General features: G+C 36.8%; 1 protein-coding gene across 1 annotated transcript; it reads right to left on the bottom strand.

Annotated features, from left to right (window-relative positions):
* Positions 1-7,455: 7,455 nt before the first annotated feature.
* On the bottom strand, positions 7,456-10,918 carry LOC109172909 (leucine-rich repeat receptor-like tyrosine-protein kinase PXC3). Its single transcript, XM_019322160.1, has 2 exons — positions 8,116-10,918; positions 7,456-8,020 (listed from the first exon to the last, which is right to left on the bottom strand). The coding sequence occupies exons 1-2, from the start codon at positions 10,688-10,690 to the stop codon at positions 7,713-7,715; spliced, it is 2,883 nt and encodes a 960-aa protein (XP_019177705.1). The 5' UTR covers positions 10,691-10,918; the 3' UTR covers positions 7,456-7,712.
* Between the last annotated feature and the right edge of the window lie 2,928 nt (positions 10,919-13,846).

Raw genomic sequence — 13,846 nt, 5'->3', positions numbered from 1 at the left:
AACAATCAAATAATTGTCATGCTTCTCATACAAACAATTGAGAGTAAATACTTCACATTTTCAATCACTGTAAATATACACAGATTACTTCTAAGCATGAATCAACACACTTTCTATTATAAATTGTTCATTTCTACTCCAAATTCAATGAAACCAAATTCTACTTGTGCGTCGTAACGATCCCGAGTGTCCGAGCCTCAAGGGCCCGCGAGTTCTGGTTCAAAACGACACGTAGCTGAGCCACAAGGGCCTGGCCACTACACATATATAGCCCGGCGGGGCTTGAGAAGCCCCTTGGCCTCCGCTAAGCAGCAGCCTAGGGCCACGGCTCATGCCATGAGCCGTGCCCTAGGGCCGTTGGCTAGCTCCATGACTTCATCTGGTGCACACTGTCTGTGTACCAGTGAGGTCCTTCTTCACCTGTTAAGCAATTTCAAGCAATCCAACACCCCCAAATCCTCAACAACACATCATAGATCAACAATAGATCACTTAATAGCTCAAACAAAACAATAATCTAGCATTTCTACTCATTTCAATATCTATTTTGACTTCACCGAGTCTAACAAAAGGGGTGGAAATCCATGAGTTATACCTTTGTTGCTTCTTTTTCTTCTTGTGTGGATCTCAGCCTCCACTCTACTCAAACACCACTCCATTCACCACCTAGACACCTCAAACAACAACACAAGCCAAGCCTAACGAACCTCAGAGATTGAAGGCAACAGGGATGGAAACCTTAAGGAAAAGAGATGAAGGGATGAGATGAAAGCTTAGAATCTTACTATGATAGGATTTTCCTTTCTCTGCTAACAGACTTGGAGTGAAGGAGGCAAATGGAAGGGACCAGGAGGAATGAAGAGGATATTATTCTATTTATATGGGGGCAAAACCCTAGGTTGATGCCCAATGATTGGTGGAGGGCAAAAGAGTAAATTTGCTTGTTCAAAAATATGTTCAGACAAAGCTTATAAAATCTAATGGTTCACCTTGTATCATGGACCATGGTCTAGAACCATAGTTTAAAATAGTTTTGGGGTCAAAATACATTTTTCTAAAAATTCTTTCTACCACTTAGTTTAGGTTTCTCAATTTTCTTCCGGTTTCACTCAGATTGATTTTTAGTTCAAAAACTTGGTACGCTTTAGAATTAAATAAGTCCCGGTGTTGAATTCATTTAAAAGTGGTTCAAAATAATTTATTCAAACAACATTTTTATCGCAAAAATTTTGATAGAGTGAAAAATGACTATTTTGGAATTTCTTAAAACCGAATTTATAAAATTAAATTTTGGGTTGTCACATAGGGCCCATAGCCATGCGGGACTAGGAGACAGAACTGCCAGTTCTGCCGCCTTGTCCTGCAGCGTCCACAGCAGCACGTGGCGGAACTTGGTGTTCCGCCCCTGTCGCTTGCCAACACACGGGGCTAGCCTGCAGCTAGTCCAATGTGTTCACGGGAAGAGGGGAGGCAGTGTCCTCCCCTCAAATGCCATCTCCATTTCCACTCCGGAAATCCTCTATTTTCAGTTCACAAACACCTCAACAATATCCAATATCATCAACATAACAACAAGGCATCAAACCCACATCAAATAGACATCAAAACACCACTAATTTCAACAATATCAAGCATCAAACATTAGCATATAACTATATAACAAATATTCACAGATTTTATGGGTAAATAGCTAGGTTTTGGATATCCATGGGTTATACCTCAAGCTTGCTAGCTTTAACCTCAAGAGTCCTCCCTTTCTATCCTCAAGCTTGATCTTCTCTTTCACCGCCTCTTAAGACTCCAACCCAAACAACACAAATAGCAACATACATACACACGCACATTCACAGTGAGATAGCAAAGAAGAAGATAAATGAAGGAAAGGAAGAAGAAAGAGGAAGGGAGAACAGAAACCTTACGGGGAAATGATTCCCTAAGCTAGCTTGTTGTTTTTTACCATCCTCGGGTGAAGAAGTAGAGCAACGAGAAGAGGGTTTGAGGAAGAAGGAAGATAGCTATTGTTGCTTATATAAACATGAAACCCTAGGTTAAATGGTGAAAGATGTAGCTGATTTGGTCTTTAAAGGAGTCAAGGAATATTCTAGTGTTATGGAATGGATTTGGGCTGAAACACTAGGGTTGAATTTTGGGTCAAGTGTTGGGCTAGGTTTAGGAGAAAATATAGTTTTCTAGAGTAAAATACAATCGATATACCCTGCATCACGGCGCACAGTGCACTGTGCGCCCCGCACCTCCCAAAACGACGTCGTTCTGGGAGGCGCGGTAGGAAGTTGACATGATTATGTATATTTGTTTATACAATTATGTATATTTTTTATTATGTACATTTTTATACAATTATGTACATTTTTTTATACAAATATGTACATCCGAATCAGGAAATTTTTGTGTATTATTATGTTAAGAGTTGATGTGTATTATGTTAAAAGTTTATGTTTATTATGTATTATGTTAGATTATGTGTATTATCTTTTAAAAAAGAGTATGTGCATTTTGTTATATAATTATGTACATTCATGTATACAATTATGTGTATTCTAGTATAACATTATGTACATTTTTGAACATGAGATTTTTTTTAAGGAAAATTAACTGTCAAACACTAGGTAGCGAAATTTCAAAAAAAAAAAAATTGAAACTGCGTCATTTTGCATCTGGGTGCACAATGCAACGCGCCCCGTGGTGCAGGATATAAATTGTCAAAATAGGTTAGGTTGAGTTTGGGCTCAAATCTAGGCTCAAAACAAATAATATAAGGATCACGGGTTCGTCTCAGATAGATTTTTGGGTCAAATTTTTAATAAATAAATATTTCTCTTAAATAGGGTTTTTGAATCCATAAATAAATATATAAATACTTTGGTGGTGTTGAATCATTTGAAATAATGAGTTTAAAATATTTTATACACACACCCATTTGGCAAAGTCATCATCGTAGGAGTAGAAATTATACAAATAATTTTATTTTGAGATTTAATAGAATATGAGTTTTGTGGAAAAGTATTTTGGGGTGTCACAACCTGTGTCAATGATCCATTCATTTGAAAAATTAAAAATAGAAGTTAGAGCAATAGACTTACCAACAAGGTTTGCTTTAGGCTCTTTTACCTTTCGTAAAATTCGAAGTAATTGTTGAATGGAATCGGAAGAGATCTTTGACAAAGTTATGGTGCCACCATAGGGTGGCTATTTGTATTGCCTTTTTTCTAAAATGTGTGCCCAAGGGATATCCATGCAACTTGTAACAAAACTGTTGTGTATGGCTAGGGATCTCATAGTGTGCACACTTTGTCCGAGATCGATTGTTGTTGGAAAGAGTAGTGGAAGCAGTTGTATGGACATTGCTTGCAAATGATAGGTTGGCAGTAGCAACACACTGTGGATGTTGTGTGTTTGTAGCTTGAAGAGCAGAATGTTTTGTAGAATGTCCATCGCTGCTACTTTGTACACGTTCGGATTCATCGTGTAGCATTAAGTTGTATACATTTTTCACAGTGGGAAGAGTTTCGTTGAGCAGTAATTGGCTCCGTGGTTGAGCCAAAGTCTCCCGAAGGCCCATGAGTAACTGCATCAACCGGTGTCGTTCGATTTGCGCAATGTAGGCATGTTGAGCAGAGCATGAACATTTAGGGGGAGGATCTAACATATTTAATTCATCCCACTCAACTGATTGTGGTAATCTGCGATGGATGCATCATTTTGGTAACAAGTTGCAACGCGTTTCTCAATATCATAGATACGATGTCCATTTGATGTAAAGAAACGATCTTTTAAATCTGTCCAAACTGAGGAACCAACTAGGCATATAAAACTGTCTGAGAAAGGGATGGATGGATGGATGGATGGAATTAAGGAGCTAGGACATCACCATATTGTTTACTCAATTCCAACGGGCATGATCAGGATGGGTATAATCTGGCATGGGAAAGGAGTCATCAACAAAACATAATTTATTGCGGCCTTTCAACGCCATCGTGATTGCCCAAACCCATGGATAGTAGTTTTCAATGCCGGTAAGAATGTTGCCAACGAGAGTGGTGCCTATACCATCAGAAGAATAGAGATAATAAGGACTCTTGGCATCAAAAGGAACAACATGGTGCTGTGATTGTTTGGTAGAAGTTGAGTCATCATGAGTAAATGGTGATGATGGGATTTGTGTGTTGATTTGAAGAATCTGTTGGTGAAGAGGTGGCCATTGGCGTAAGGTGATATGACCAAAAGAGAGATTGCAGTAGAAAGATAAATTATCAGGGAAAGGAAAAAAAAAATTCTACTGATACTGATACCATGTAAGGAGTTGAGAATATAAACTGCAAAGCATTGTTACAGAGACAGAGAAGGAAAAGATATATTGCATATATGAATTGTGAATTAAAGGAGAATACATTGTGTATATATATACAACTATGCTAATAGTAAAGAAAGGTGAAAAAAGTAAGATCATCTAAGAATTTACCGAAATAATGATCTTAAGAATATGGAAATAATTATGAATACATATATACAAAACTCTAGAAAATATTAATACAGATATTATTCTTCTTAACTTAAAAATCTCACTTTTAGTATGCTCCATTTTGGAAGACTTAAGGTTCTTAAATGCAATTGATGTTGCATAATTGAACAATTTTGAGCAAATATCAAGGAGTCAATTTTGGTCCCACAGTATTAGCAAAATGATAGTTTTATTCCACATATTTAATTTGGCAATTTATATCAAGGACTAGGATCCACATAGTATTATGGACCTTGGATCGAAACGATGAGGTACAAAATTTATAGATTAAATACTAGCCAAGGTCCCTCGAGTTTGGTGGTTTCACCACCTTTAGTCCCTAACTTCCGTAATTACCATCTGTGTTCCTCCGAGTTACGAAATGTGACCTGCTACCGTCCTTCCGTTACTTCATTCCGTTTCAACTGTCAAAATCGTGGATATATTTGTCTTTTCACTCATTTGTTTCAATTGTCTCTGTTCCGAGCTTGAAACTCTAGGATCCGATTTTCGGCATTGTGACGATGCCGACGCGGAAGAGGCTTCAAAGGGTGGAATTGCGGGCGTAGTTATTAGCGTGTGGAACCTTCGAGAATCGAAGATGCGGCGTCGGGCTGGGCTGAGAGTATTGGAACTAGTTCCGGATTTTACGGTGCGGGGTGGTAGTCGATGACTGGTGGCTTCTCGAGCTGCTACTTTTGGTGCTCGCGGTGGTGTACCCGGCGAATAGCACCGGTCAATGGAATTGCAGCAGATTCCGGTGGCACCGCATCGCACATCTCCGATTCCTTCAACGACCCACCCCACAAGCAGAAATCAAACTCCTCTTCCCCGTCGCCGACGCTTGTCGGAGATTCTTTCTTGAACTGATTCTCCTGTTTGTTGGAAAATCACACAGCGATATCTTTGTCGTCTCCGTTTTCCTGTTCTTTCTCCGCCCCTTTGTAATTCCACATAAATCTTCTTCAAATCCTCCTTTCTTGTTCAACCAATGCGAATCAAATTGGGATCGGAACAAATTAAATACAAGATTACAAATAGTCTTCTACCTTCTTTCTTGAATTGATTGTGCGTATGGTTGAAATTTAGCGGAGCTTAGCTTTTAGCACAGTGTGGAGGAGCTCTATATCTTTTGTTCCTGCAAAATCATTATATTGTGAAGATTATTGTTTTGATTATGCAATTCTGATTTTTACATTTGAGTTTGATGCAAATAATTATGGTCGGCCAGGGTTAATCCTTATCCTGCCTTTCTTCAGTACCAAACCTCGAAGTCTAACCGCCATGATTTTCACGTTAGTTCATCATATGTCCACACACACCTGCTTCTACAGTTCTACTTCGATACTTTCTTCCCCTCTCTCTACATAGTCTTTAGAAATACTCGCAGCTTCAGCAAAAGTGTTAGCTTTATCTGTTCGCAGTTATGGCATATGGATCGCCAGCTCCAGCCAACAATTCGGTTTCCAAAGGGTTTGACTTCTCCGCCTCCGATTATATTCTTTCTCCTACGAATTGAAGACTACTCCAATCACGCGAGTTCTAATGGCACCCTCCACTCCGATCCTGTGGTTGCGTCCACTTCCGCGAAGGTATTCTTTTTCTCATGGTGTTATCTGGTATTTGATTCTTGCGGTTTTAGCTAGGGCTTTGGTGATTACTGGTGAAAGTTGGAGTCTTTACTGTTCAACTTTGTTGTAAATTGATGAATCTGAAAGTTTTGGAATATGCCTTACAAAAAAAAAAAAAAAAAGTTTTGGAAGGGGTTTAAGTTTTAATGTTTTGTTACTTGGCAAATGACAAATGTACCCACGATTTTGACGGTTGAAACGGAATGAAGTAACGGAAGGACGGTAGCAGGTCACATTTCGTAACTCGGAGGACCACAGATGGTAATTACGGAAGTTAGGGACTAAAAGTGGTGAAATCACTAAACTCAATGGACCTTGGCTGATATTTACTCAAATTTATACTCGTAAGGTATAAAATTTCATAACACAAGACAAAAAATCACAACATTTAAGACACATACACATGTTATATATTTACTTATTTTTCAAATATGATTTAGATACATAATTTGTCATCATAGACACAAAATTTCACAACACAAGATACATAAATTCATAACATAAAATACAATTACTAATTTGCTTCAGGTACAGAATTCATACTCTTAAAATACATAATTTCATTGCACAAGACACAAAAACTCACAACATAAGACATATACACATGGACCATTGTCCCTATGAACCCTAGGCCATGCTATAAGGATTGGTTTAATTCCTACCAATTTCCATTCACGACTATTATTTTAGTGTCAAAATTCATCACATCAATCACCCCTCCACTTATGACATGCCAAAATATAAAATTATAGAGTACTTTTGTCCTTTCATAATTAAGATCCCAATTTGAACATGAATAAAGGGATTTAAGCTCTAAGATCCCAATTTGCCGTTCTCCCCCTCGTCCTTCTTCTCCTTCTTATTTATTTAAGAAGGATGACGAGGAGAATGATGAATTGGGATCATAGGGCTTAAATATCTTTATTCATGTTCAAATTAAAATATTAATTATGAAAGGACAAAAACACCCTTATAATTTCATATTCTTACCCCAAAAGGCTGAATCCCCAACCCTAAGGGCCCCCACACTTTGACCCGACAGAGCATGTGGGAGGATGTAAATCACAGTGACTCAATGGGTTAGTAGATAGGGCCAAATGCCGGGAATTGATGGGTGGATGGCGTGATGAATTTCGACAATAAAATAATAGTCGTGAATGAAAAATTGATAGGAATTAAACATGTGGACCAAAATTGTCATTTTGCTAATACTCTTGGGATCAAAATTGGTATTTGCCCCTCATACAATTTTTGTAGGCATGAATACTTTTTAGTTAATTCTATGTTCTTCTGCTACTGCTATGCTGCTTTTTTATTACTCATTTTATAATTTTTCATGTAAGCAGAATACAAGAACTATGCATAAAAAAAGGGCCAGAGTTTTGATAGACAAATCTCCAAATCTGAAAACCAATTTCAAAACTCTTCCATACTATATATACAAAAGAAGAAAATGGAAAATGGGAAAGATACTACTATAAAGCAGCAAAAAGACTGAGCTGAAGTTCTTGAATTCAGCTACAGACAGGTATATATGTATGAAATTCCCATCCAGTTCCATTTCACCTTGCATTAAGGAGCATCCTCAACACACTCTTCATCTTCGGCCTTCCCTCGGGCGAGACGCTAACACAAGCCAGAGCAACCTTCATGACAGATAACATCTGCCTCCTAACAGCTACAGATGTTTTGCTCACACCAAAATCAAGAATGTGATCCCATTTGTTTTGCTGAGCCGAGTTGCTTAGTACCCACTTTGCTAACTCCGTTCCCTGACTCACAGCCGCCTTCCCCGTCAGCAATTCCAACAGAACGACCCCGAAACTGTACACATTCCCAGCCACCGTAACCCTCATCGTGTAAGCATACTCTGCAACACACAATACCAACCAACATTTTCTTTTAGTTTCCACAAATTGTATAGAATTTTGCAAGAAAAGACCATTTTTTGGGGGGTTATCATACCTGGAGGGATGTAACCCACAGATCCAGCAACAGTGGAAAGATTGCCTGTGCTCTTCGAAGGGTCAATCAGCTTGCAAAGCTCGATATCTCCAAGCTGGGGCTCGTTCAAGGACTTGAGCATAATGCTTTTGCTGGAGAGGTCGAGGAGGAGGATTGGACTGGAGTTGATGCTGTGCAGGAAAGCCAAACCCTGAGCCACTCCGATTGCTATGCTGTAACGGCTTGCCCAATCCAGGGTAGTCTCGGCACTACCATGAAGAACATCATAAAGGGTTCCAGCAGGAGCAAAGTCATAAAAAAGATAGGCACTATCAGCAGCCAAGACATAGGCTAAAGGGATCATGACGTTCGAGTTACTTAGCTTCCCGAGATGCTCGAGCTCTCCCCCGAACCTTTCATGGTTCCCTAATTGGAATATTTTATCACTCCAGTTAAGCCTCTTGACAAAATAGCTCCCACCCGAGGGCATGACTGCTTTATAATACGTCGAGAACCTTGTCTTCAAGATAACGTTTGAGCTTTCGCCCACTGCTTCCATGGCCTTCTTGAAGTCAATACTGGATCTGTGGATGCCATTTGCTGTCAACAGATTTCCTTGGATTACTTGCTGCTGAGAAACATCATCTCTAGAGTGCAAGTGCTCATCATCGACCCTATAAAATCGTTTCGAGATTGATAAAGCTATGCAAGTAAACAGCCCAACAGCAACAGCAGCAACTGCAACTGCTATAACAATCACGACAGCCACTGATAATTTCTTCTTCCCTGATACAGCTCGAGCGTTCTGAGGAGGAGAAGGCGGGGGAGGAAAAATCAGCTGGCGGTTTCCTTCTAGACCAAGCTCCACGTACTTTGGAAATGCGGGAACAACACCAGAAAGGTGATTGTTTGCCAGTATTAGACGTGTCAAGCCGCTCATCCGTGTCATTGATTCTGGAATCTGACCCGAAAACGTGTTATTAGAAAGGTCTAAAACCTCCAATGCAGTGAGCCTAGTGAGAGTGGTTGGAATCGGTCCGGTGAAGAGATTGTGACTGAGGTTTAGTGCGATTTGCAACTGCATTGGCATTTCTGGAATTAACCCACTAAGATGGTTGTTTCCTAGTTGGAGTTCCAACAGAAGGTTTAAGTTACCAATCGAATTTGGTATTGAACCATTGAGACCATTCTCTCTCAAGTCCAAGTTTGTAAGGGTATGCAAGGTAGATATTGAATCTGGTATTATACCAGTAAGGGAATTCCAGCTCATATTAAGCCTCTGCAATTTGTTAACCTTGGAGATGCTATCAGGGATCCCTCCAACAAAACCGTTCATTTCGAGCTTCAGAACCTGAAGATTGATAAGGCTCCCTATCTCTGCAGGCAAAGGACCAACCAGATTATTGTGGGCAAGATTCAAAAGAGCCAAATTTTTGCAGGAAAGCAGCTCCAGAGGTATGCTTCCATTCAATTGATTGTTTTCCAACTCCAAGTAGGTCAGATTCTGAAGGCTTTGAAAGGGTATAGGTGGGATAGGCCTAGATAGACTATTGCTTCCCAATCTTAGCCTAACAAGAGTTGATCCCATATTTGCAGGTATTGAACCTTCCAGCCTATTGTTAGACAAATCCACATACTGCAAATTTGATGGAGATAAGAGGCCCCAAGGGATCGTTCCACTCAAATTATTATAACTAAGGTCTAAATTATTGAGGTAGGTAGTAATACCAGCTGGAACATTTCCAACAAAACCATTCTGATTCGCGGCGAATCGCGACAAGGTTGTGATATTCCCAAGAGTTTTTGGAATGGTACCACTCAACCTATTAGCTGACAGGATCAGAATTTTCAAGCTAGAGAGATTTCCCAAGCTTTCAGGGATTGAGCCAGAGAGGTGATTAAGACTAAGGTCAATCAAACTCAAATTCTTATATTTCACAATCTGAGAAGGGATTTCACCATCAAAGCTATTATCAGAGAGCTGAAGCTCCACCAAAGCATTGGATTTTCCCAGACTGGTTGGAATATGCCCACCAAATTTATTGAAGCTGAGGTCCAAATTCTTGAGTGAACTCAAGCTATCCAATTGGAGATCAATATTCCCAGATAGAGAATTCACAGACAGGTCCAGGGACTCTAACACACCAAACCCACTAAAGATAGGCAAAGGGCCCTCCAACGAATTGCTACTAAAATTCAACACTTTCAACCCACTAATCCCCCCACAACCAGTGATGAACCCACCCGGAATGGAGCTCAACTGGTTGCCAGACACATCAAGAGACTCGAGACTTTTGATCCCGCAAAGAAGGGGCAGAGTATCAGAATTAGAAATGAAAAACAAATGAAGGGTAATATTGGTTATGGAAGAATTATTTGGAGAGCAAGAAACTCCCTTCCATGAACATGGGTCCGAACCTCTGTTCGTCCCATTCCATGCAAAAGAAGTACCCGTATTGTCGTGAATCATATCATAGAGGCTAACCATGATGTTTTTCTGATCCTGAGGCAGCTCAGAATACACAGTTGGGAGGAAGAAACAGAAGCACAAGGAAGAAAAGATTGTAGAGATTATGTGGGCATACCTTCTAGCCATGTTGGCTGGCTATGGGCTATGGCTATGGGAGTTGATTACTTTCCAAGCAAAACCAAAAGCCCTCAGTATTGGTGATTTCAGGATAAAAGGTGATATGTGTATGACATATTTGCTTTGGGAATTGCGATATACAGAGGAAGTGAGGTAGGGAGAATGGAATGTTGGAATTGAGAAATGAGGCAAAGAGAAATATTGGAAAAAAAAACGCGTTGGAAGGGAGAGGGGGTGGGGAAAGGTTGACTGGACTTCAGTTGTTCCTATGTGTGGAACAGCCCGGTAAACGGAAGACTCGACTTTGGGAAATTCACTTGTTAGTCCCTTTTGGCACGCATACACTCCTTTTAGGTATATTCGATAAAATTTATTTTAGAGTTTATAACCCTGTTTGGTAGAAAGTTTAAGATAATATGGAGTAGCTTATTTTAAAACGTAATGTTCAAAAAGAACTCTTGACTTTTTAATTATTATTTTTTTTACTTTTATTTACAAAAATAACACTATTTATCCTTCGTTAATCAAAATCATCATATCTTAGTTTATCTTTTATGCCATTTTACACTTATAAGCTAATTCAACAATTAATTATACCAAACATTTTAATTTCAATTACTTAGCTTATTAGCTACTAGCATTTCAGTTAATTTTTTAGCTAGGCGTGCCAAATAGAGCCAATGATACGTTTTAAAAATTTTGACTTCAAATGGCATTTAAAGTTGTTGTTTTGTGGTTTAGTGGAATTCACATTTGATTTGGATTGGGTTAAAGTAAATTTGAGTTCTCTTAAATAAGAGGTTTAATTTGACATATTATACTTTCAAAATAGATAATTGGTGAATAAGAAATTAATTATCAAATCATACATTTTTGTGTTGAAAAAAATTGGATTGGATAGGGCAAATGGGGAGTTATGAAATTAATTTTAAATACATTGTATTGGGCAAAATGTTTTGTACAATTTTAGTATCACCAAGAATGTTAGAGAAATGGAGTGTTGATGATAGGGAAGTGATGAAACAGGATCTTCAGGCGTGTGATCACTTTCTTATAAGCTTTAAATCTCCCTTATATAAAGCAACAAGGTTCAAGATTTAATCTTATGGGATACAAGAAGATGATGAAGTTCTTAAGTTGCTTTGTTTAAGAACTTCCTGTTGAAATGCAGTGTTGTGAAATATTTCAGTTTAATGCAAGTTTATTGCAGGTATCTTTTCAGACATTTCTCCAAATATTTATAGATGCATACAAAGCAGTTTGGAGAAATTACCTGGAAGTTAATTATTCAAATTTAAAACTTAACTTCCATAAGATATATCTTATCTGATATATCAAACATGGGAAAATAATTGAACCATATATATTTCCATAAGATATGAACCTTCATACATTCATGTACTGCATACAAAATAACAAAGTAAAATATATACATTTATTATACATTGCATGTTAACATGCAAAGTAAATTAACATAATATATATATATATATATATATATATATATATATATATAATTAACATAATATATATATATATATATATATATATATATATATATTAACATTGATATTGACATGCATGCATCACATATTAAACCAACATTGATATTCACTTTCGTTATCTTCACTTGGCCGAAAGATGCCAAATTGCCGAAACTTCATATAGCCGAAAGTGAAATCTAGAGGTTTCATTTGGTCGAATACAATGCATGCTTTACACTAATCTAAAGTTTCGTGTATCCAACAAAGAGAACGAAAGAACATCTACTCGTTAAGCAATGCAATTATCAAACCCGAATCAATTTGAGAACTTTCGGTTTCAACCATACGAAAACATATTTCCCATTTTACTTTAATTTCTACCAAACTAAAATAATATTTATAACTCCAAACTCCAAATATTATTTAAGCTTTTCATGGTAATACATCTGAAACTTTAATTTCCATTACTATATAAATTTCCAACAAAGAACACAAATTTTCTCTCCCTTAAAACTCTCTTTTCTTATTGTTCTCTGACCACACTTCTGATTTTAATCTCGAAGTATTCACTTTGTTCAAGTTTGTAGAAAACAATATATTTGGGTGTTTAAATATATTGTTCTCTTCAAAAAAAATATATTGGTGTAATCTATTGTATCCCGGGGAATTGATAATTCAAATCTCTTATCACATTTGGGAAGGAGCAAATTGGTTTTAAAAAAATTATGGGGTCGTTTACTAATTGGAAATTTTCTCCAGTTTTCTAGAACACTGAAAAATTGGAGAACAGAAAACAAAGAACATGTTTACCAGCACAATTTTTCATTTTGAAAAAAGGATACAATTTTTCCAGTATTCAACTATTAAAACTTGTTTTTTAAATGGAAAACTGAATCATTTATTTGGCTATATGTCACTATAACCACATTCTCACCATTATCTAGCTACTTCCATATTTATTCATTACTATTATTACATTTATTATCATTTTCTTTTACTTATCATCATCTTCTATCGTTTCTACTTGCATTACTTATTTAAACATAACTTATTTACTTATACTTAAAGTTCGACATTATTCACAGTACCAAAATTAAAAATTGATCTCTATACCAATTCAGTTTTATATTTTGATTGAACTTAATTGATTATTGGTTCGTATATGTTTAGTTATGTTATATCGTAATACAATGTTGGTCCAGATATCGGATATTGAAATTTCACATATATTATTATATTAGAATTAAAAGTAAAAATTATATATTTATATACATGTCACTCAAATGAATACATCCAAAATTATTTTAAATATTAGCTTAAAAATATTAATATTATCTAAACTAAATTTTACGTGAACTGTACTTAATAGGTTATTGGTTCGTATATATTTTTAGTTATGTTATATATCGATATATATTTGATTCAGATATCAAAGGTAAAAAACTTACATATATTGGATTTAAAAGTAAAAATTATATGTATTCTATTTAAACCAAATATATTTTAAAATATTTTAAATATAAAGTTTAAAAATCACTCAAAATTAAATTTGTGTTAATTTTATAGCGTTAATCTAACAAAAATTGAAAAAATAAGTGTTAGTAAGTTTTTTTTTAAACAGAAAACAGAAAATGAAAAACAGAGAGCAAATATTGAAAAATTAGAAACAGAAAACAGTTTC

The sequence above is a fragment of the Ipomoea nil genome, unplaced genomic scaffold (genome assembly GCF_001879475.1).
Source record: "Ipomoea nil cultivar Tokyo-kokei standard unplaced genomic scaffold, Asagao_1.1 scaffold0444, whole genome shotgun sequence".
Lineage (NCBI taxonomy): Eukaryota > Viridiplantae > Streptophyta > Magnoliopsida > Solanales > Convolvulaceae > Ipomoea > Ipomoea nil.
This window is presented reverse-complemented; position numbering and strand designations above follow the sequence as displayed.